The sequence below is a fragment of the Saccharomycopsis crataegensis genome (assembly GCF_037102585.1).
Source record: "Saccharomycopsis crataegensis DNA, jcf7180000000072, whole genome shotgun sequence".
Taxonomy (NCBI): Eukaryota; Fungi; Ascomycota; class Saccharomycetes; order Ascoideales; family Saccharomycopsidaceae; genus Saccharomycopsis; species Saccharomycopsis crataegensis.
In genome coordinates, this window is record NW_027043819.1 from 232,292 (window position 1) to 251,269 (window position 18,978).

General features: G+C 38.4%; 9 protein-coding genes across 9 annotated transcripts; 5 read left to right on the plus strand and 4 right to left on the minus strand. All coding sequences in view use genetic code 12, as the record gives it.

Annotated features, from left to right (window-relative positions):
- Positions 1–558: 558 nt before the first annotated feature.
- DASC09_000950 (uncharacterized protein) lies at positions 559–1,531 on the minus strand (the record flags this gene model as incomplete). Its single annotated transcript, XM_064993698.1, has 3 exons — positions 559–1,060; positions 1,157–1,416; positions 1,484–1,531. 3 exons carry the CDS (start codon positions 1,529–1,531, stop codon positions 559–561), a joined length of 810 nt encoding a protein of 269 aa, XP_064849770.1.
- Positions 1,532–3,262: 1,731 nt separating this feature from the next.
- Positions 3,263–3,760, minus strand: DASC09_000960 (uncharacterized protein; the record flags this gene model as incomplete). Its single annotated transcript, XM_064993699.1, has 1 exon — positions 3,263–3,760. One exon carries the CDS (start codon positions 3,758–3,760, stop codon positions 3,263–3,265), a length of 498 nt encoding a protein of 165 aa, XP_064849771.1.
- A 1,396-nt stretch (positions 3,761–5,156) lies between these two features.
- On the plus strand, positions 5,157–6,887 carry DASC09_000970 (uncharacterized protein; the record flags this gene model as incomplete). The annotated part of the gene is made up of 1 exon (XM_064993700.1): positions 5,157–6,887. One exon carries the CDS (start codon positions 5,157–5,159, stop codon positions 6,885–6,887), a length of 1,731 nt encoding a protein of 576 aa, XP_064849772.1.
- A 572-nt stretch (positions 6,888–7,459) lies between these two features.
- DASC09_000980 (DIP1984 family protein) lies at positions 7,460–7,963 on the plus strand (the record flags this gene model as incomplete). The annotated part of the gene is made up of 1 exon (XM_064993701.1): positions 7,460–7,963. One exon carries the CDS (start codon positions 7,460–7,462, stop codon positions 7,961–7,963), a length of 504 nt encoding a protein of 167 aa, XP_064849773.1.
- Positions 7,964–8,870: 907 nt separating this feature from the next.
- DASC09_000990 (uncharacterized protein) lies at positions 8,871–9,419 on the minus strand (the record flags this gene model as incomplete). The annotated part of the gene is made up of 1 exon (XM_064993702.1): positions 8,871–9,419. The coding sequence occupies one exon, from the start codon at positions 9,417–9,419 to the stop codon at positions 8,871–8,873; it is 549 nt and encodes a 182-aa protein (XP_064849774.1).
- Positions 9,420–9,752: 333 nt separating this feature from the next.
- Positions 9,753–11,168, plus strand: DASC09_001000 (uncharacterized protein; the record flags this gene model as incomplete). Its single annotated transcript, XM_064993703.1, has 1 exon — positions 9,753–11,168. One exon carries the CDS (start codon positions 9,753–9,755, stop codon positions 11,166–11,168), a length of 1,416 nt encoding a protein of 471 aa, XP_064849775.1.
- Positions 11,169–12,385: 1,217 nt separating this feature from the next.
- On the plus strand, positions 12,386–14,425 carry GUF1 (GTPase GUF1; the record flags this gene model as incomplete). Its single annotated transcript, XM_064993704.1, has 1 exon — positions 12,386–14,425. The coding sequence occupies one exon, from the start codon at positions 12,386–12,388 to the stop codon at positions 14,423–14,425; it is 2,040 nt and encodes a 679-aa protein (XP_064849776.1).
- A 309-nt stretch (positions 14,426–14,734) lies between these two features.
- On the plus strand, positions 14,735–16,258 carry JHD1 ([Histone H3]-lysine-36 demethylase; the record flags this gene model as incomplete). The annotated part of the gene is made up of 1 exon (XM_064993705.1): positions 14,735–16,258. One exon carries the CDS (start codon positions 14,735–14,737, stop codon positions 16,256–16,258), a length of 1,524 nt encoding a protein of 507 aa, XP_064849777.1.
- A 345-nt stretch (positions 16,259–16,603) lies between these two features.
- On the minus strand, positions 16,604–18,916 carry DASC09_001030 (uncharacterized protein; the record flags this gene model as incomplete). The annotated part of the gene is made up of 1 exon (XM_064993706.1): positions 16,604–18,916. The coding sequence occupies one exon, from the start codon at positions 18,914–18,916 to the stop codon at positions 16,604–16,606; it is 2,313 nt and encodes a 770-aa protein (XP_064849778.1).
- Between the last annotated feature and the right edge of the window lie 62 nt (positions 18,917–18,978).

An 18,978-nucleotide genomic window follows, 5' to 3' on the forward strand; every position in this document is an offset into this window, starting at 1 on the left:
CATTATATATCGATCTGATTTCACTGAAAAACAATCGGCGTTCTTACTTCGAATTCTTGGTTAGTTCTTACGAGCTGCAACAATATATTCACCACCTTAAGAGTAACCCACAATCGTAGCCTTGACAAAATAATTTCTAGTAGTTATGTCTAATATTGGTTCTGAATATCGCTCTTTCAAGTTATCCTTGTTCAAATTGAATACTTCCAAATATCGATTGTCCAAATGGTAGCACTATGGCCCCATAAAGTTTCCAATCTTTCCCCGTCAAATGAATACCAGATAGAGGTAATAGTATCCTTACCTACTGAGAGGACCAAATCTCCTTCTTTTTTTTTGAGCTTAACCAGGATTGAAGATAGTATATTCATGGTAAGCAAAAAAAAAAAAAAAAAAAAAATAATACAACATGACTCATGTGGGAAATTTAGGAACGTTTACAATTTGCCCAATATCTAAAAAGTTTTCATCATCAATCCCCTCCTAAACAAGAAGCAATAAATAAAAGCAAAGAAATCGTGGAATAGTATCATATGATCTCAATCGCCATCTTCTGCCTTACTTGGAATGACGATATGTGTGGGACCGAGAAGCTTGGCAAGTGGGCAAAATCAAAGATTCCGCAACCACAGTGTTTTGCTTTCTGGAGGTGAAGAAGACAATCATTTCAGCAATATCGTCTGCACTCAATTGTTCAATACCTTCGTTAAGTTTCTTGGAAGCAACCTTGTCGCCGTAGAATCTGACATCAGAAAATTCAGTATCAACACTACCCGGTTGTATTTCAATAATTCTGATTTTGGTGTTAATCAGCTCCTTTCTTAAGGCGGAAGTGAAAGCTCTGAGGGCCTGTTTTGTAGCACAGTAAATAGCTCCACCAGGATATGATTCACGACTGGCAACAGAACCTAATTGGACAATATCACCAGAATTCTTCTTCTTAAACAATGGCAAAAGGTGCTGAACCATTGCAATGTTACCTATAACGTTGGTATTGAACATGCAATCCAAATCGTTTTGAGAAATTTCACCAACGTTAGCAAACCCTTTAGCAAGACCGCTAAAGATTAATTGTTAGTAAGCACAAATAAAATGGATAAAGCAAAGTTAAGAAGAGAAAAAATGATGTATGAGAAAGAGATGGAGAATCACATACGCATTGTTGATGAGAACATCAACATCTGAGAATTCTTTTGGCAATTCCTTGAAAAACTTTTCAATTGCACTTAGGTCAGAAACGTCCAACTTCACGGTCAAAACCTTGATATTTGGGAATTCAGCTTCCAATTTGGACTTCAAACTGTCCAATTTTTCAAGTCTTCTGGCAGTCAAAATCAACTTCAATTCACCTTTGGCAGCAGAAGCATATTCGATAGCGGTGGCTTCACCAATACCAGCGGAGGCGCCAGTGATCAACTTGAAACAAAAAATAGTTAGCCATCATGATTCTAACAATAAATAAATGAATACTTGCGCTACGTACAATAGTTTTTCCCGCTAAGCGGCCAGTGGCTTTAGATCCGTACGACATTATTTATTTAGATATGCGAGTTTAAGGTATTTTCGGAGTCTTTTGGTTAGTAAAGAGCGGGAAAATTTTTGGTGCTCGAAGAATAAAAGGGGAAACTGGTGCTGTTTTAAATCAAAGACTCATAAATCTCTAGTTATAAACTTGTGAGTAATCTAGATTATCTGATTACCATTTGCTGCTTTGGTCACGCTGATCTTGCTTGCGTCGACATGCATTGTCAAAAACTACAATAAATGAATGAATGAATCATATATTAACGAGTCACAGAGGTTCTAAATAAAATGCAAGCCAGGCATTTTGTGCTGGTCTTCCTAATAGGTAAAGTAACTAATTATAACTTTCTTACAAAAACACACTTCTTGCTTTAAGGATTAATCACATCACCAGTAAAAAACTCAACACTCAAGGAAAAAAGGTGCAATGTGGAAATATGATATGAAGTCGCTAGTGAATTACCCATCACTAGGATCTTCATGAACTGAGATGGAGATCTTTGTTAATGGGTTTTGGTGTTATATCTCAATGGTGGTTCACATAATCAATTTATAATCATCTTAACTTACAAATTTAAATTCATTCATGTGCGCCCAATTGGTTATGGCTATTCAAATGAGTTAAATAAATAATAATGAAAGGACGATTTCATAGGCTTATAGGAGATGTTTTCTTGCAAAGTTGGCTATAGCGCCTTTTCTCCTGGCGATGTTCACACCATCGCACTGTAGCTGCATTCCCAAGATAAGTTCACTATTCTGCACCTTTTTTTTTTTCAAGTATTCTCTCCACCTTTCGCTTTCCAAAAGAACAAGAAAAAGTTTAGTATACTGAAAGTGAAACTGTCATCTTCTGCATCTCTAATTATGTTCATTCTTTGCAAAATTCATCGTTTAATGCTTCCGTGGGAAGGTTTTCCTTGGAAGATATTGACACAGTCTCTACCAGTGATCTTTTTTGTACTTACATAAAAAGCCCTCCTATGTCCCCTCACTGCGGAACCATTTATCATTCTCTCCAGTCAACTCCTCCCAAAGGTCAACGAATTTCTTATAGTCTTCAAGCCAATCTATTTGGAAAGCCTTCATATCAGTATCGCACGATGACATATGTTCATTTTCCAATTCTGTCTATACGAATGGCACCAATCTCCTTCATTTGGATCTGTCTATCGCTTCGTTAGCAATACTGTGATCTTCCGAAAAATCATTATCTTCATTATCAGCAACAAGAACAGAAGCACTATCTGAAAAAACAGGTTGGTATGGTGGTTTCATCGTCATTTATTAAGGTTGAACCAACAAGACGTTCAGATGTAGGAGAACAAGAAGTAGGAGAAAAATTATTAGAAGAACTATCACCTATCACCAGGGGAAGCAGCAGCAGGAGAAGTAGTAGCAGCAGTCGAAGTAGCAGGAACAGAATTTGCAGCCGAAGTAGCAGCAGTCGAAGTGGCAGCAGTCAGAGTACAGCAGTCGAAGTAGCAGCAGTCGAAGAAGCAGGAGTCGAAGAAGCAGGAACAGAATTTGCAGTCAGGACAAGAGGATTAAAACGTGAGAAGCGGGATCAATTGAATTAATTGGGTCAGGAGTAGGCAATAAGTCAACAGCACGTTCCTCATAAAGCCTTCCTTCCTTTGAGAACAAAACGTCATACCATTTGCCATACATTTCAAGGACCTTTTTCTTCAATGCAGCTGGTTTGATGCGAAACTTCAATGTTTCTGGATCAATCTCTTCACCTTTCATTTTTTTTTTCAACCACATAGTCAAGGTCATAGTCAAGCACTACTGTGCTTGGAATGAGCCGTTGGCAACGAGAATGAGCCAATGAGCCTTCTGCAACATTCACTGCGAACTTGTTATACTTTTTCTCTCTGAAATTTCTTGCAGCTTCGGTATCGCTTCTCTCATTTTCAGGTAGGATCTCATCAATAATGTGTTGTACTTTTTGCATATTTTCAAGAGTATTGGGGCTTGAAATTCTTTGAAATAAATCCAAGAACCTATCTTTGGTTTTAAACGGCTCTGGCAAGCTTGATTGAGGAAATTTTTTTCCATCCTTTGGAACAATCTTTTTCGTAAAGGTATCAAATTGACCAGGAGTAAGACGAGTAAGGCGGACTTGAACGTTGTTTGGGTCGGGTGGTTCCTCTCCTGGCCGAGGCTTGCGGAGTGATACTCTTGGTGGCAAGCCGAGTTTTTCTGCTCGTGTTAGTTTTCTTTTTCTCGCCATTATGCTATGGAGGAATATAGCACTGTATAATAAGCGCAATATCTTCTCTATAGATATATGTCATGTTGTTGTTTTTTTTCTTTACTTTTTTTTTCTTCTGCATCAAATTATCACATCACACTTGCGTAATGTCGCAGGAACAAGCATAAACAGCCTCTCTTTATCACAGAAAATACGCGATTTTTTTTTAAAAAAAAACTATTCTCTTATCTTAAATTATACAATTTGAAAGCCCAATTTTGATTTCCAAGGTCCAATTTTCACTATATTTTCCATAGTACCCATAGTACCCATAGATATATAAGGGGTTGAAAATTGCAATTTCTGGAATAGGGCATTTTTCGACATCATTTTTTCGCGCATTTGTTTTGTTTTTTTTCCATACAAAAAAAAATTCATAGAGATGACATATCACACCGCCCAATAGAATTTTAGTTTATTTCCAGCATTTTGATTATGAAGAAATTCATGATCAACTCCTACGATCGCCGATTTCTCTTAACAGCGGAACAGTAGACATTAAACGAGTAAAGTAAAACCAAGTTGTCCATTATTACATTTCAATATTGCTTAATGAACTCAAATCATGACTGTTTCCTCGGTGCGGCTGAAAGTCTCTTGCATAACGACACAGACTCAGTTTTGGTAGATGCTTTCAAAAGAACTTCTTATTCTTTGTGTGTCCATTGATGGATATAACAAGCAAGAGACAGCACTTCCGCTGCAGGGTGTGAAAGATATCAATTAAATACACCACACTATTTTTATTAGATTATATATTTAGGATACACCGCACCGAAAGACCTCCCCCGGACCATCCAGGTTTCAAAGAGCACGTGCGGTGAAGTGCCGCGGCGGCGGCAGCACGCACACATGCATGAGTCCTAACCGGTGGGTTTGTGTCAACATTCCTTCAGTTTCCTAGGGCATCAGCTACTTCTAAAAATACTTTGGGTAAAAAATGGTTGTTTGACACTCTCTGTGGAAATCAAAATCCCTACGGTTTATATCTCCTGTCTAGGTAATCAATGTATCATTCGTTTGTAGTATTTTAATCAATAGAAATCAGAGGAAATCATTGTTAATGGCCTTGATTCATATAAGACCCACATTGTTATAAAACAATTGTCCTTGAAAAGATATATATTTTGAACAGTGAGCTTTGCCAATGGGTATCAGGCGAGGAAATCCTTTCATGGAGCTAAATTTTAGGGCCTTGGGGACCTTGGCATGGAGAACATGGCACACTGGTATGCTTTTCATTCATTCTGATCACAATATAAATACCAACACAAAGCCCCATATTATTTAAACAAGTATAACCGTTATTACTCAAACAATATCATAATAATAGTACTTTACTAATTCCAACTGTTGCTTCATATTCGAAAAAACAATGTTGTTGAACCAAATTTTTATTGCGGGCCTTCTATTCCAATTGTCTGCCGCCCTTTTTGGACACAGTCACTCATCAGCCAATCTTTCATATGCTCCAGTAAGTGTGTCATGTCCTGCTCAAAAAATCTCTAGAGCTGCCAATGGGGAAATCAGTGATCAAGAAAAATCTTGGCTAGCCAAAAGACACGCCAAATCTGATCCAGCATTGAGAGATTTCTTGAAATATACTGCCAAATTCTCTGATGAAGAAATCTTAAGATCCATACCATCTAACGAAACCATTAACATTGGTCTTGCTCCATCCGGTGGTAGTTTCCGTGCCATGCTTACTGGGGCCGGCCAGCTTGCTGCGTTGGATAACAGAACTGCCGGGGCATTCGAACATGGGTTGGGAGGGCTTTTCCAGGCCACCACTTACTTGGCTGGGCTTTCCGGAAGTGGTTGGCTCGTTGGTAGTTTAGCCATGAGTGATTACCCATCGATTGATGAGATTTTGGCTCAAAGAGAAATCTGGGATTTGGAGCACCCATTCTTCAACTTGGATGGGTTAAACGTCGGTGGTTCCATGAGACAATGGCATCATATCGCCAACGAAGTTGATGAAAAGAGACAAGCGGGTTTCAATGTTTCCATGACCGATTATTATGCCAGAGCTTTGGCCAGACAATTACTTCCAGCATCCAATGATTATTCCATCAACGTCGGTTATTCCAGCTTGAGAGAAACCGGTGCTGTTAGTGATGGTGATATGCCTTTACCAATTATCCAAGCCAACGGTAGACCAGTGGAACAAGTCATTACTTACCAAAACTCCACGGTTTTTGAAATGAATCCATTCGAATTTGGTACCTGGGATCCAAGTGGGAATACTTTTGTTGACATGAAGTACTTGGGCTCGACTTTCAAAGATGGCGAAGCTGAAAAATGTGTCACCAATTATGACAATGCCGGTTTCTTGATTGGTGTCACTTCTTCATTGTTTGATATGGTTATGGATGATGCCGTGATGTATACTGCCAAGTTCAAGCCATTGAGTAAATTGTTACTGAAACTTTTTGCCCCGGTCATGAAAAAGAAAGAGCACGTTGCAATCGTTGAGCCAAACCCATTCTTCCAAACTGATAACGGCCACTCTCCAAACCTTAAAAATGCGCAAGATTTATTTTTGGTCGATGGTGGTGAAGATCAACAAAAGATTCCATTGATTCCATTGGTTCAGCCAAAGAGAGAAGTCGATATTGTTTTCGCTTATGATTTGGGGGCCGAATTGCCACATTTCTGGCCTGGTGGCTCTTCTTTGACCAACACTTATGAAAGACAATTTCTTGAAATTGGTGAAGGTTTCTCTGTTCCATACGTTCCAGATGACAAGACCATGCAAGCTTTGAACTACACTCACAAACCGGTGTTCTTTGGTTGTGATGCCAGAAATTTGACATCTTTGAGACACACCCCTCCAATGATCGTCTACACCGCCAACACTGAATACACTTATCCTTCTAACGCCCCAACTTACAAGTTCTCATTTTCCGAAAAAGATTTCAGAGGTCATATCACCAACGGGTTTGAAACCGCTACTAGAGGTAACTTGACTGACGATTCTGAGTTTGCTACTTGTGTTGGTTGTGCGGTTGTCAGAAGATCCCAAGAAAGATTGGGAGTTGAACAAACTGAGCAATGTAAACAATGTTTCCAAAGATACTGCTGGGATGGGACTCTTGTCAACTAATTAGCTTGAAGCTGGTCTTCAAAGCTACCATTTTTCTTCTTCCTCATTTTCGTGTTGATTTCATAGCATTATTTTTCATTATATTCAGTTCTTCTAATTCGAATTTCAATTTTCGTTTAACCTATAATTATACATTTTCAAATCTTACATTATTTTTCATTCTCTAAATTGTTTTTCAATGTAGTGGTTTTATTATTTTGACCTTAAATTTTGAAGTGTCAATATTTGGCCAACTGGAATTTCAGAATTTCCCAGTAGCTTTCTATAAATATAATCCTGGACATGATGTAGTCGGCAAGTAGAACTTATACTACTTTCAATATTGATGAAAAAATGACTCTTAATCTCTTACACATCTCCCTGTATCGGAGTATGTTATAGCTATGGGCATATAAAGATGAGTATATCTAAATGCATGATTATTATATCTATATGCATGATATAATCATCAGTAGACAGAGCCTGGTAAATATGTAGGATTCCAAATATTATATATAAACTCAACGCGAGTAGCAATAGCAGAGTAATTTTTTTGTTTTACTATATTTATTATTCCAATATATCTAAACATCATGAAATTGTCTGCCGCTTTAAGATTGAGAAAAGATTACGTTGGTAATCTTGATAAGTTGCGAAGTAGAATAACTAGCAATTGTGTTGTCCAAGAAGGATCGGCTCCTGCTGAAGACCCCAATGTCTTGATTGAAAAGTATCTTCGACTATCGGAGAATTTAAAGTCATTAATCAGTGATATAAACTATACCAATTCCCAGATACGATTTAAATTCAATGGTTCCAAAGTACCGAGAACCATGACGGAAGCGTTAGCAGAAAGAGATGAACTTGAAAGAAACAGAAATGCGTTGCAATTGATGGCCAACAAAGGGGTGATTAGTCAAAGTATCTATACTAGAAAGGAAATCAAATCCGTATCATGTGTTGATGTTCATGCCATTCAAAAAAGAGTTAACAAAGTTGCTGCTCAGGGAAGAAGGCTAGAGGACGCAATAGAAGAACAGAACTGGATATGTGATTTGATTGCTACAGTAAACTATGACGATGACGATGATAATTAGGACTTTTGAATTCATTTTTATTTATTTATTTGAAGATTATATGAAGTTAATTATTCTGATGAAAGATCTGGTATCATTTTTTCGAAAAGGCGGACAGCACCCTCCTTATTGTTGACAATAAACTTAAGGTTACTTTTCACAATTCACAGCAGCATTTTTATCTTTTACATTTAGTTCCAGGCTGTCGATTTTCGAAAAAATGAGAGGGTGGGCTAGGGGGACTTTCACCATGAAAGTATATATATTATAAATGTACTATTTATTTTTTGGGATATTCGCTCTGTAGTATATTATATGTTTGACATTATTCCTGGCTTATGTTTTTCCCTCAGCATCTGTGCTTTATTTTCAACATTTCTTTTTTCTTTTTTGCTTCCATGTTTCTTAATGAAGAATTGAAGGTTAGAATTCTTCAATTCACCGATTATGACACATATGTGCTAATGCTTTAAGTTTTCTTGGTTTTGTTATTCAATCAATTAATTTCATTATTTTTTTTTTGTTATTTCTAATTAAAGTTACCATTGTATGTGATAGACAATTAAAAAATATTATGAAATAGATAAGTCAAATATGAAGTATATAGATGTAAGAGAATGAGAAGGTTAACCTTCCACACGCTCAGATATAACAAGAATAAAGCACATGGCCTTAAAAATATACGACAAGAAAATCAAAGCAAAGCAAAAAAGGATAAAAAGATAAGAGCTAATAGTAGGATTTCTCAAGATAGAGCAAATACATTATCCCATTTGTGAAAAGAGCCCAGTTATTAAAAGTGCGCTACAATTAAGTATAGGTTTACATGTCAATGTAAAAGCTGCATTTTTTTTTTTTTTCAATTTTTTTTTCAATTTTTTTTATTTATATTATCTTATACAACCGAAGTAGCACTAGATGAAAATCCTTACCTTTTTGTATTATGACGGATTACATCTCTTTTCCGTCTCTTGAATCCCTTCATAAGCTCTACCCTATTGTCATTGAAATCTTTCTTCCAGTTAACAATAGATTCGTAATTGGAGTTATTCATTGGGTTATAAGAAATCAACTTGTTCAACTGCGTTTGTGCGACTAAGAACGGCGAATCAAAATGTGGGAAGAAAAGAGCTTTCAATTTAATTTGAGGTTCTACTTCAGTCTCCTGCTCCTCCACATCAGCAACAATAGAAGCTCTTAGAACAATTTCTTCTTCTACTGGCTCGATATCTTCAATATCCGAATCAGCCAAGTTGAAAGCAAATCCACCAGCAGACTCTTCGTCTCTGGTCTCTTCATCTTTGTCGTCTTCAGGATTAAAGACTGATTTCAAAGTTTCAGTGGCGTTTGTGACAATTTCATTATCCATGTCTCTGTTGAACTTGAAATTAAATTCCTCGTCGTCTTCATCTTCATCTTCAAAATCATGCACCATATGACGAGTGTCCGCCTCATAATCGACCGGTAGCTGGCTCATTACAGAACGTTCTGAGTCGCTTTAACGGCCCTCCACTAAACAACATTGCTTTTATGAACGCGAAACGCCTTCCAAACAACTTAACAAATAATGTTTTGATATACTAATAAAAGTTTATCACTACTTTATTCGCAATGATTAGGTACTTCCAGAGTACTCTCATACTCTTTCTGTTCCCTCTCATGTAAGTCCTGGAGTTTTGTTCGCCAGTTGCACATGTATGGCTTTCACAAAGTCAGTGATAAATCTGTCAATGCCAATAGAGAAAAATATACCAGGGAACACAATTTAGAAGAGGATGCTGAGATATGGGAATTCCGTCACTCATCGGGAATGTTCAAGAAAGGTGACGAAGACTCATTGTCCGCAATCAAAAGGCGTCAACAAGCTACTTCTTCAAAAAATAGTAATCTGTCAACCTCTCGTACAACTGAGTTGCATCCCCAAGCTCATGGTTTTCAGGATTTTCAAATCATGGGTCAACATTTGCAGCATCAACCGGCATACGATAACTACTATCTGCCTGGTCATAACTTCCATACTCCCCCACAGCCTCTTCTGTATGGGGTAGCCCCACCTGGTCTAATAGCTCAAAGATACCCTGTTTACTTTGTGGATTCTCAGCATGTGCAACGGCAGCAGAGTCAATATCCTGCACAATATCAACATTATCAATCGCCGTACTTCGTTCAAACAACCTCACATCAACGACATTATACACCTCCTCCCCTCAACCCTGTCCATGCTCATCAATATCCCTCTCAGCGACCGCCAGTAGTTTCGGAGCAGGCAATACCATACACCCGTCAACCACTGCAGCAAATGACGCCTCAGAAGATTCTGTTACAACTGGAACAACAGCTGGTATCTCAACCATATCATACTTCAAACACCTATATAAAAGATGTGGTAAACAATGCTTCAGAAATGGGCCGCTCAATTTCCATGTCACAGCAAAGCCTCTCTAGAACTTCCGATAATTTGAAGAAGGAAGTTTTGAATACAACGGGGGATGTGATCAAATTTTCTGACTCTTTACCAAAATTAGAACCAATAATAAAACAAATTGATGAGGAAAACTATCAGAGAATTCAAGATTTGAAATACAGTTTTAAGACAAGAGCTGATGCTATACAAACCCTGCAAAGTCGGCCCTACCACCATCAAACAAAGAGTATTAACATTAATGTTCCTCAACCACCAATCCATCACAATTCCCAACCACAATTGCCTTTTTCTACTCCATCATATTTTTCAGCTTCAGATAAGCCTGAAATAAATAGCGCACACGCTTCACCATCGATTGAGTCTAGGCCTAGAATCGCGTCGTTTGTGGATCCATTGGCCAAATTACCCCATGATCATTCAGTAGCTCCTCAAAATAGCCAACTCAGTTATAATCCGCTAATTGATAAAAATCCAAGGAATTTGGCGAATCCTCCTAAATTAGAAAGTAGCACCAGTGGCAATTCAATCTCTAGCACTAGTCTTAAAAAGTTAGATTCCATAGGCGCTCATCGACTTTCTAGAGAAGGTAGTTTTTCGAGCCTCAGGTACCATCAACCTCCTAGATCTTTGCCTGAATCGTACCAGTTGAGAAGGAGTGAAATTTCAAATTACTCTGAAGTCACCCCTCAACAAATGCAATTACATTCTTCGGCAGTAAAAGGATCGCTACCGTCCTCTAGTTCCATATCTAATCCCTGCAGCCCACGTCTAAACCTATTGACCCAAGGGCTCTGCTCTTAAGGAATTCCTCGACTATTGGCCACTGCTTGTATCTGGTATACGAGAAGTGTGGAGCAATCTCATTATAAACCGTGTGGACGTAGATCTGTTCTCGGAGAGCCGGGTCCTCTACCAGGATCATCCTCTGTTCTTCTTCGCTATGGGAGTTCATCGTTATTTAACCGCCTTCCTCACCATCATCTTCATCGGCATCGTTAACAGAGGAAATTTTTTTTTTGTTTCAGCTATCAAAAGCCACAATGCCAAAAACTTGAATTTTACTAATAGAAATCACAATATCCTGCCCAATATAATTGGTGCATTGGGTATTCACACTAGGTTTGTGGTGTTACAAGTTATTTAACATCGCTTTAACCTGGAAAAAGATTTTAAATTGCCTGAAGAAAATAATTTACAGTCAGGAAAGAGCTTAAAGCATAAAAATGCACTAGAGATATTCAAGAATATATAGTGATATGACCTGATAACTGTAAGCTTTATACAGAAACGGAAAGCATTCATATTAGGTTCTTAAAGACCATGTGCAATTTTCAGCTACTAGAAGGCTTAAAAAGGGTCAGCTACTAGAAGACTTAAAAAGGGAAAACCTACCTGTGGAAAAAATGTTTTGGAAGCCATGGTTCAAAGTTTCAATATTATGGAGTTACTAATATTTCGGAGGAAATTATTCACGTAAAAAGTGACAAGCTAAATATACTGAACCACAGTAACAAGATTCAAACATCGGTTAGCAATATCCTTACAGCATCTAAAGGTGATGTTTGTTTGTGATCAAAATGTTTTTAAAAAGAAAAAAACTTCGAAATGACTTTAAATATCGCAATGATATCTAGTCAAAAAAAATTGTAACATGGAAATTCTGAGAAATTGTGCGGCCAATCGATGTTGAGACTATTGTTCGATATTTTTGGTCTGGTTACTTTGATATTTTATAAAATGGCACATTAGAATCTTTGTAAGGTACGAAAGTATTGAAAAAATATATTGCTATATGATTTCCCCCTTCTCTCTCTTTCTCTCTCTCCCCGGAATTGGTGATTACTTTCCTTGGTACGCCTGGGAAAAATGAAAAATTGAAAAAGGAAAAAACCAAAAAAAAAAAAAAAATTTCAATCACCATTACCTATCACCTACTAAATAATACTTAGTACTGATCGTTTAATTGTATCATCTTCTGCACCAATTTTAAATGTTTAACAATCAGTGAGCCTTATTCGATGTATATGATCCGCCATGCCTTTATATCGCGACAGGCCATCCCAACTGCAGGCAGACTTCTGAAATCCATACTGTTTAGTAATGCCAATAACGCTTCATCCAGCCATCGACTACTAAGGTATAATCTGAGTAAGTCATCACAGTCGCCGCCTTTGGAAGAGAAGACCCTGAAGAGCAGTATCAGCAGTAAAGAAGCCGGGTTGCAAGCCCTTCGAGAACGTATTGCCAAAATCCCTATTGAAAATTATCGAAACTTTTCTATTGTCGCCCATATCGATCATGGTAAATCGACTCTTAGTGATAGGTTACTCGAACTTACCGGAGTGATTCAACCAGGATCCAATAAACAAGTTTTGGACCGTTTAGACGTCGAGCGTGAACGAGGTATCACCATCAAGGCCCAAACATGTTCAATGATCTACCGCTACCAACATCAAGATTATCTTTTACAACTTGTGGATTGTCCAGGCCACGTTGATTTTAGAGCCGAAGTCAGTCGAAGTTTTGCCGCGGTAGGTGGGGCATTGTTACTTGTGGATGCTTCGCAAGGGGTGCAAGCTCAAACCGTGGCGAATTTCTATTTGGCATACTCAATGGATTTGAAACTTTTGCCAATTATCAATAAGATAGACTTACCGCATGCCGATATTCCTAAAGCAGTGAGCCAAGTCGAAGATTTTTTCGAATTGCCTGTTGACGATATCGTCAGTGTTAGTGCGAAAACTGGTCAAAATGTGGAGAAGATTCTTCCCCAGATCATTGAAAAAATTGTCCCTCCAGTGGGCAGCACCGCCGATCCATTGAAAATGTTTATTATTGACTCATGGTATGATTCATTTGTGGGGGTGATTATGTTGGTTAGAATTGTTGACGGGACAGTTCACAAAGGAATGAGGATTATATCGGCCCACACCAAAAAGAAATACGAGATCAAAGAAGTCGGGCTAATGTACCCTGACAAATTGCCAATGGAAAAGCTTTCTGCAGGACAGGTTGCCTATATCATTCCCGGAATGAAGAATTCTTCCGAAGCTTTGATTGGTGATACGTTTATGGAAATTGGCAAAGAGGTTGAACCATTCCCAGGGTTTGAAGAATCAAAACCCATGGTTTTCGTTGGGGCATTCCCGGCCGATGGGGTAGAATTTAACGTTTTAGATGAACGATTGAACTACTTGGTTCTTAATGATAGAAGCGTCACTCTACAAAAAGAGACTTCTAATGCTTTGGGGCAAGGTTGGAGACTTGGGTTCCTTGGGTCTTTACACGCTTCAGTTTTCAAGGAACGGTTAGAAAAAGAATATGGGGCATCGTTGATCATCACTACCCCCACTGTGCCTTACAAATTAATCGACAGAAATGGTGAGAACCAGATCATCACCAACCCTGATGACTTCCCTGATTTATCGGCTATAGGTAAAGGTATTAATTGCAAGTACGTTGACTTGCAAGAACCGTATGTTGAAATCATGAGTACCTTCCCTGACGAATATGTGGGAGCAGTCATTCAGTTATGTGACAATAATAGAGGGATCCAGAAAGATTTGCAATATTTAAACACCGGCCAAGTACTTATAAAGTACGAATTACCATTATCCCATCTTGTGAGCGACTTCTTTGGGAAATTGAAATCGGCCACTAGGGGATTTGCCTCGCTTGATTACGATGACGCTGGTTACAAATCATCGGATATTGTAAAGTTGGAACTTTTAGTCAACGGTACCAGCATCGACGCGCTATCCCAAGTGATGCACCGGAGTTTGGTAGAAACCACCGGTCGTGAATGGGTCAAGAAATTTAAGCCATACGTTAAGAATCATTTGTTTGAAGTGGTAATCCAAGCAAGAGCAAATAATAAAATCATTGGCAGAGAAACAGTGAAGGCCAAAAGAAAGGATGTGTTACAGAAGTTACACGCTGCTGATCAGTCCAGAAGAAAGAAATTATTAGCTAAACAGAAAGAGGGAAAGAAGAAGATGAAATCTATTGGTAGAGTTAGTGTTGATCCTGATGCGTATCAATCGTTTTTGCGTCGGTGATTGATCGATAACATTTATTGTATAAAACTTGTAAAATTCCCATGTATTTAGAACCAAGAAATAATTGCCAAAATGAATGAGCGATGAACTGTTTTTCTATGTTTAGTGAAAAATCTCTGTAAATGAGCACCAATGGGAAAGTCCAGGAATTGTTTAAGAGAAGTGAAAAGCTAAGCTGTCAAAGTGAGATAACGACTGGATCAATTAATTACCCGGGGGATTTCTGCAAGAGATCAAACAATTTTTTTTTGTTTTTTTTTTTGTACAGGGGCATCCATGGCACACAAAGACAGAAATCATATACGTCAAATGATGCCCTCGGTTAAACATCGCTTGGAGGAAGTTGTGCCCAAGAAAGAAGAACAAGAACAAGAAGTAATTGAAAGCAGTCAGTTGTGTCCTCGTTGCCCCAAGTACTCAGACGACAGCAAATATCCCAAAGACAATTGGGTCGAATGCGATCATTGCAAACAATGGTACCATGATGAATGCGTGGGGACGTCACCGCAAGAATTGGAACAGCTTGCAAAGTTCCATTGTGCCAATTGCATTAACTTGGCAGGGGAATCAGTGAAGAAAAGAATATCATCGAGGAAAAAAACGAAAATAGACTATGTTGCCCTTAACGAAGGAGGCAGTAACACTAGCGTTGTCAAGGGACTCCATCCCCACATTTCACGACTAGTGAATTATAATCATGATAATGGGATCGATTTAACAGACGGCCATTCCTATTTCTATCAATTATGCGGTAAAGAAGTAACCCTTGAATTCATGCGGAGAAGTGGTTTTGATAAGCCAATTTATATACCGAAGCAATCCCTCGAAGGTATCGAGATGAAAATGCCATCGGAGTTGACGGTCTCCCAAGTTGCAGAAATCATTGGCGAAACCAAACCAATCGAAGTAATGGATGTCCTCACTCAGGACAGCTTGAAAGGATGGCTGGTGAAAGAGTGGAGAGATTATTTTAATAATAGTGACGATAGAGATAGAATACACAACGTGATCTCGCTAGAGGTATCGGAGAGTCCATTGGATGATCAGATTACACGACCAAGAGTGGTTGAACAATTAGATATAATAGACAAAGCATGGCCGGTGGATATCCTTGATAAGAGAACTTCGGTTTCTAAATACTGCTTGATGGGGGTGAAGAACTCATATACCGATTTCCATCTTGATTTTGCAGGAACCCAAGTGTATTATAATGTTATTAAGGGCCAAAAAAAATTTTTATTATTCCCACCAACCAAACTGAACTTGAGAAATTATGTGAAATGGTCGTTATTGGACAATCAGAATACCGTCTTTTTCCCCGATTATTTGCGGGATCATGCCAGAACCGGCAGAAATAAAGAGAATAACCAAGGGTTTACCATCACCTTAAATGAGGGAGATTTGATGCTAATTCCATCGGGCTGGATCCATGCAGTTTTCACTCCGGAGGATACCGTGGTGATTGGTGGTAATTTTTTGACGATTATGAATATGGAAACGCAACTAGAGGTGGTGCACATTGAAAAGTTGACGAAAGTTCCAATGAAATTTTCTTTTCCAAAATTTCAACAGTCAATGTGGTTTGTAGCGAAATATTTAATGGATAATGATGAGGAATTGTCAAAAAAGGAAATTAGTGGTTGTCAGCATTTGGCTCGGTATTTGCTGAGCTTATTGGATTTAACTAACGGTTGTTGCTTTGATATAAATGAGAAAAAAAGAATTAAAGCTAATATACCAAAAAAATATATTGGGGATCCCCAAATATTTGTTAAGAATTTTAATGAGTTTGCAAAAGGGTTAAATGACAAAAGTGATAAGAGAGACTGCTAGTTCCTATAGTTTTGAAGACAAAATCAATTTTTTTGAGAACAAAATTCTAGTTACATGTAATATTAGTATTAAAAAGAACATGTCAATTGTCAAAGATAACACATTGCCATTCACATAATTAGGATTGATTATAGAGATTAAATTTTCTTCAAACATAAAGCAACGAAAAACAATAGAAAAACTAGTAGACGGATAGATAAAAATTAGAATGGAGTTAGAACAGAACAGCGAAAAAAAAAAAAAAAAAAGAAAGCAACAAAACAATCGCATAAAACTCATAGCCAGACAACAACAACAACAACAACAACAAAAAAAGATATGTAAATTTTTTTCTAAATACTCTAATTAAGTCTCAATTTTTTTAATATCAAATGATTGAGTCTTAGCTGGGCTGGTCAAAGCATCGTAAAATTCCTCATTTCGTGGACTGGCATCATCAACTGCGGTGTTTTTATCATTATCCATACTATAAGTGTAAAACCCATCACCGACGCTATTTTCCATATCCAAAAGCTCGGCGTACGAGTTGAAATCAATAGCTTTTGCCACTGGTGCACCATTGCCAAAAGTGTGTACTCTGAGCCCACTTTGCGGCTCAGTTTCCCGATCTCTGATCGTCGAAGTATTGGAGCTAACGGTATTACTTTTGACCCTAACCGGTGTTGATCCATTATTCAACTCTGTGACGCTTTTATTCAAATGGCAATGATGCCCGAGAGTCGCCAGGCTAACGCTCTTCTTTCGTGGAGGGTATGGGGATAACCCAACATATAGCGAGTTGCGTCTTGAATAACAGGAGCCTTCAGATGTTTCGTTACTTTTAGATTTATATGCCGGAGATGTAGTCAAATCTGATTCAGGAGGTGGCACACCAGGACCAGCATCGTCATTTGAGCGCAACAAAAGGCTGGTACTACTACTTGATGCCAACTTTTTGGTCATAGTAGCAGTAGCAGCATCACCGCTAGTATTCGAGTTGCTATTGAGGGTTTTGTCGAGATAATTATTGAGGGATGTTTCAATGATCGACGGTCTCCTAGGCAGTTTTTCGAGGATCAAATTAATTCCCAGAGAGCTGCTTGGGGAAATATCACCCCCACCAGTTCCGGATAATGGATCGCTAATGGAGGTGTTGGTAGTTTCTAAATTAAGATTCACTGCCGAGTCAAGCACCGGAGAAATATAATCATCAAGAATGTAATGATTTGGAATACTTTTGAGTCCTGGTGGGCAAGTGAGTGAGGCAGTCGACGAAGATGATCTGCGTCTCGTGAGATCATCATCATTTGGTTTCGTTGGTTTTTCAAAAAAATGGGAAAAATTTGGACTGCTAGGACTTCCTGGTGACGAACCGCGAAGATGAAGAGACGAGGCGCTCTTTTTAGAGATCAATTGATGAGGAGACGAATTCGGATTATGAAGAAAAGAGCTTCTGCGAGAAAATGACGGTTGTTCCTGAACATTTCTTTCAAAAATCAAAGAGTTTCTCCGGACCATGTTAGGACTTGACGCCCCACTAAGTTGGGTATCAATGTTGGTACCAAATTCAAAGTTTTTATCCGGATTAGAAGTAACTGGTATACCGGAGGATACATCACTAAGTACTGGCGAAGAAGGCAAAATAGGGTTGACATTGGAATATTTTTTGGCCAAGTGTTTCATAAAGAAAGGATTAGATAAATCGGCAGTAGCATCAATTGCTTTGTGGTCTTGTTTCAGCAGTTGTTGCTCGTTTATCTCATTATTGTCCAGATCATTTGATTTGATGATAATGAGCTTGGAGCTGTTGATTTCTTCATCATCGGGTTCTGGAGATTTTCGAGGAAATCTCTCGCTGGCTGGCGATATCAAATCATCCGAATCGTCATCGTTTTGTATTTTCTTTGGAGCAGCCACAATATTATCTAGCGAATCAATTTTTGGCTTGATGGTCGATTTATCATTGTCTTCGATTTTGGTATTGCCCAATGATGTCATCATATCTTTTTGATTTGGAAGAGGGTTTTCAAGGGAGTCCCCACTCAGACTTCTCGCAAATAATCCAAATAAAGACTTTCTTCTTGGTTTCTTTTTACTAATGTCGCCATCCTTTTGTAAATTCCTGTTAGATTGTTTCTTTGGCAATTTTTTATTTATTTCGTTTCCTGAACCAGACCTTGATAGATTTTTGTTAGACAGAAGCCCGGTTTGTTTGAGTGTTGATGGAGTACTTGATACTTTTTCAGAATCTTCATTTGTTGTAATGATAGCAGTATCAGTAGCAGAAGTATTATTAGGATGCATCACTTTAGAAGGAGGGATTCTGTCTTGAGTCCTGGTAAAGTCATTGTTAGCATTACTGTTCTCCAAAGGAATGGTGCCCAGAAACTTATAGTACGAGTTGACGTTGCTGCGATTGAACATCGAGGCTGTAGAGCCTTGAAGGGTGCTAAGTTCTTGAGGTGATAATGGGTCTGATCCAGCATCATCGTTATTACTTGCCATGGAGGAAAGGGCCCCAGTGGACTTGGTAGTGTGCTTGAGCAACTCTTTGGGGTGGTTGGTTGCGGTTGTGCCAGGGTCACCAGACGTCAATGTTGTCATCATCGTCGTTGATTTCGACAGGACTGGATGGTTAGATTTCGAGTGTTTGTTCTTTTTGAAATTCCAGGAGACCATTTGAAGGGAGGAGCACAACAAAAAAGGTTGGGTATTTGACTGATGGTAATGAAAAGATTTGA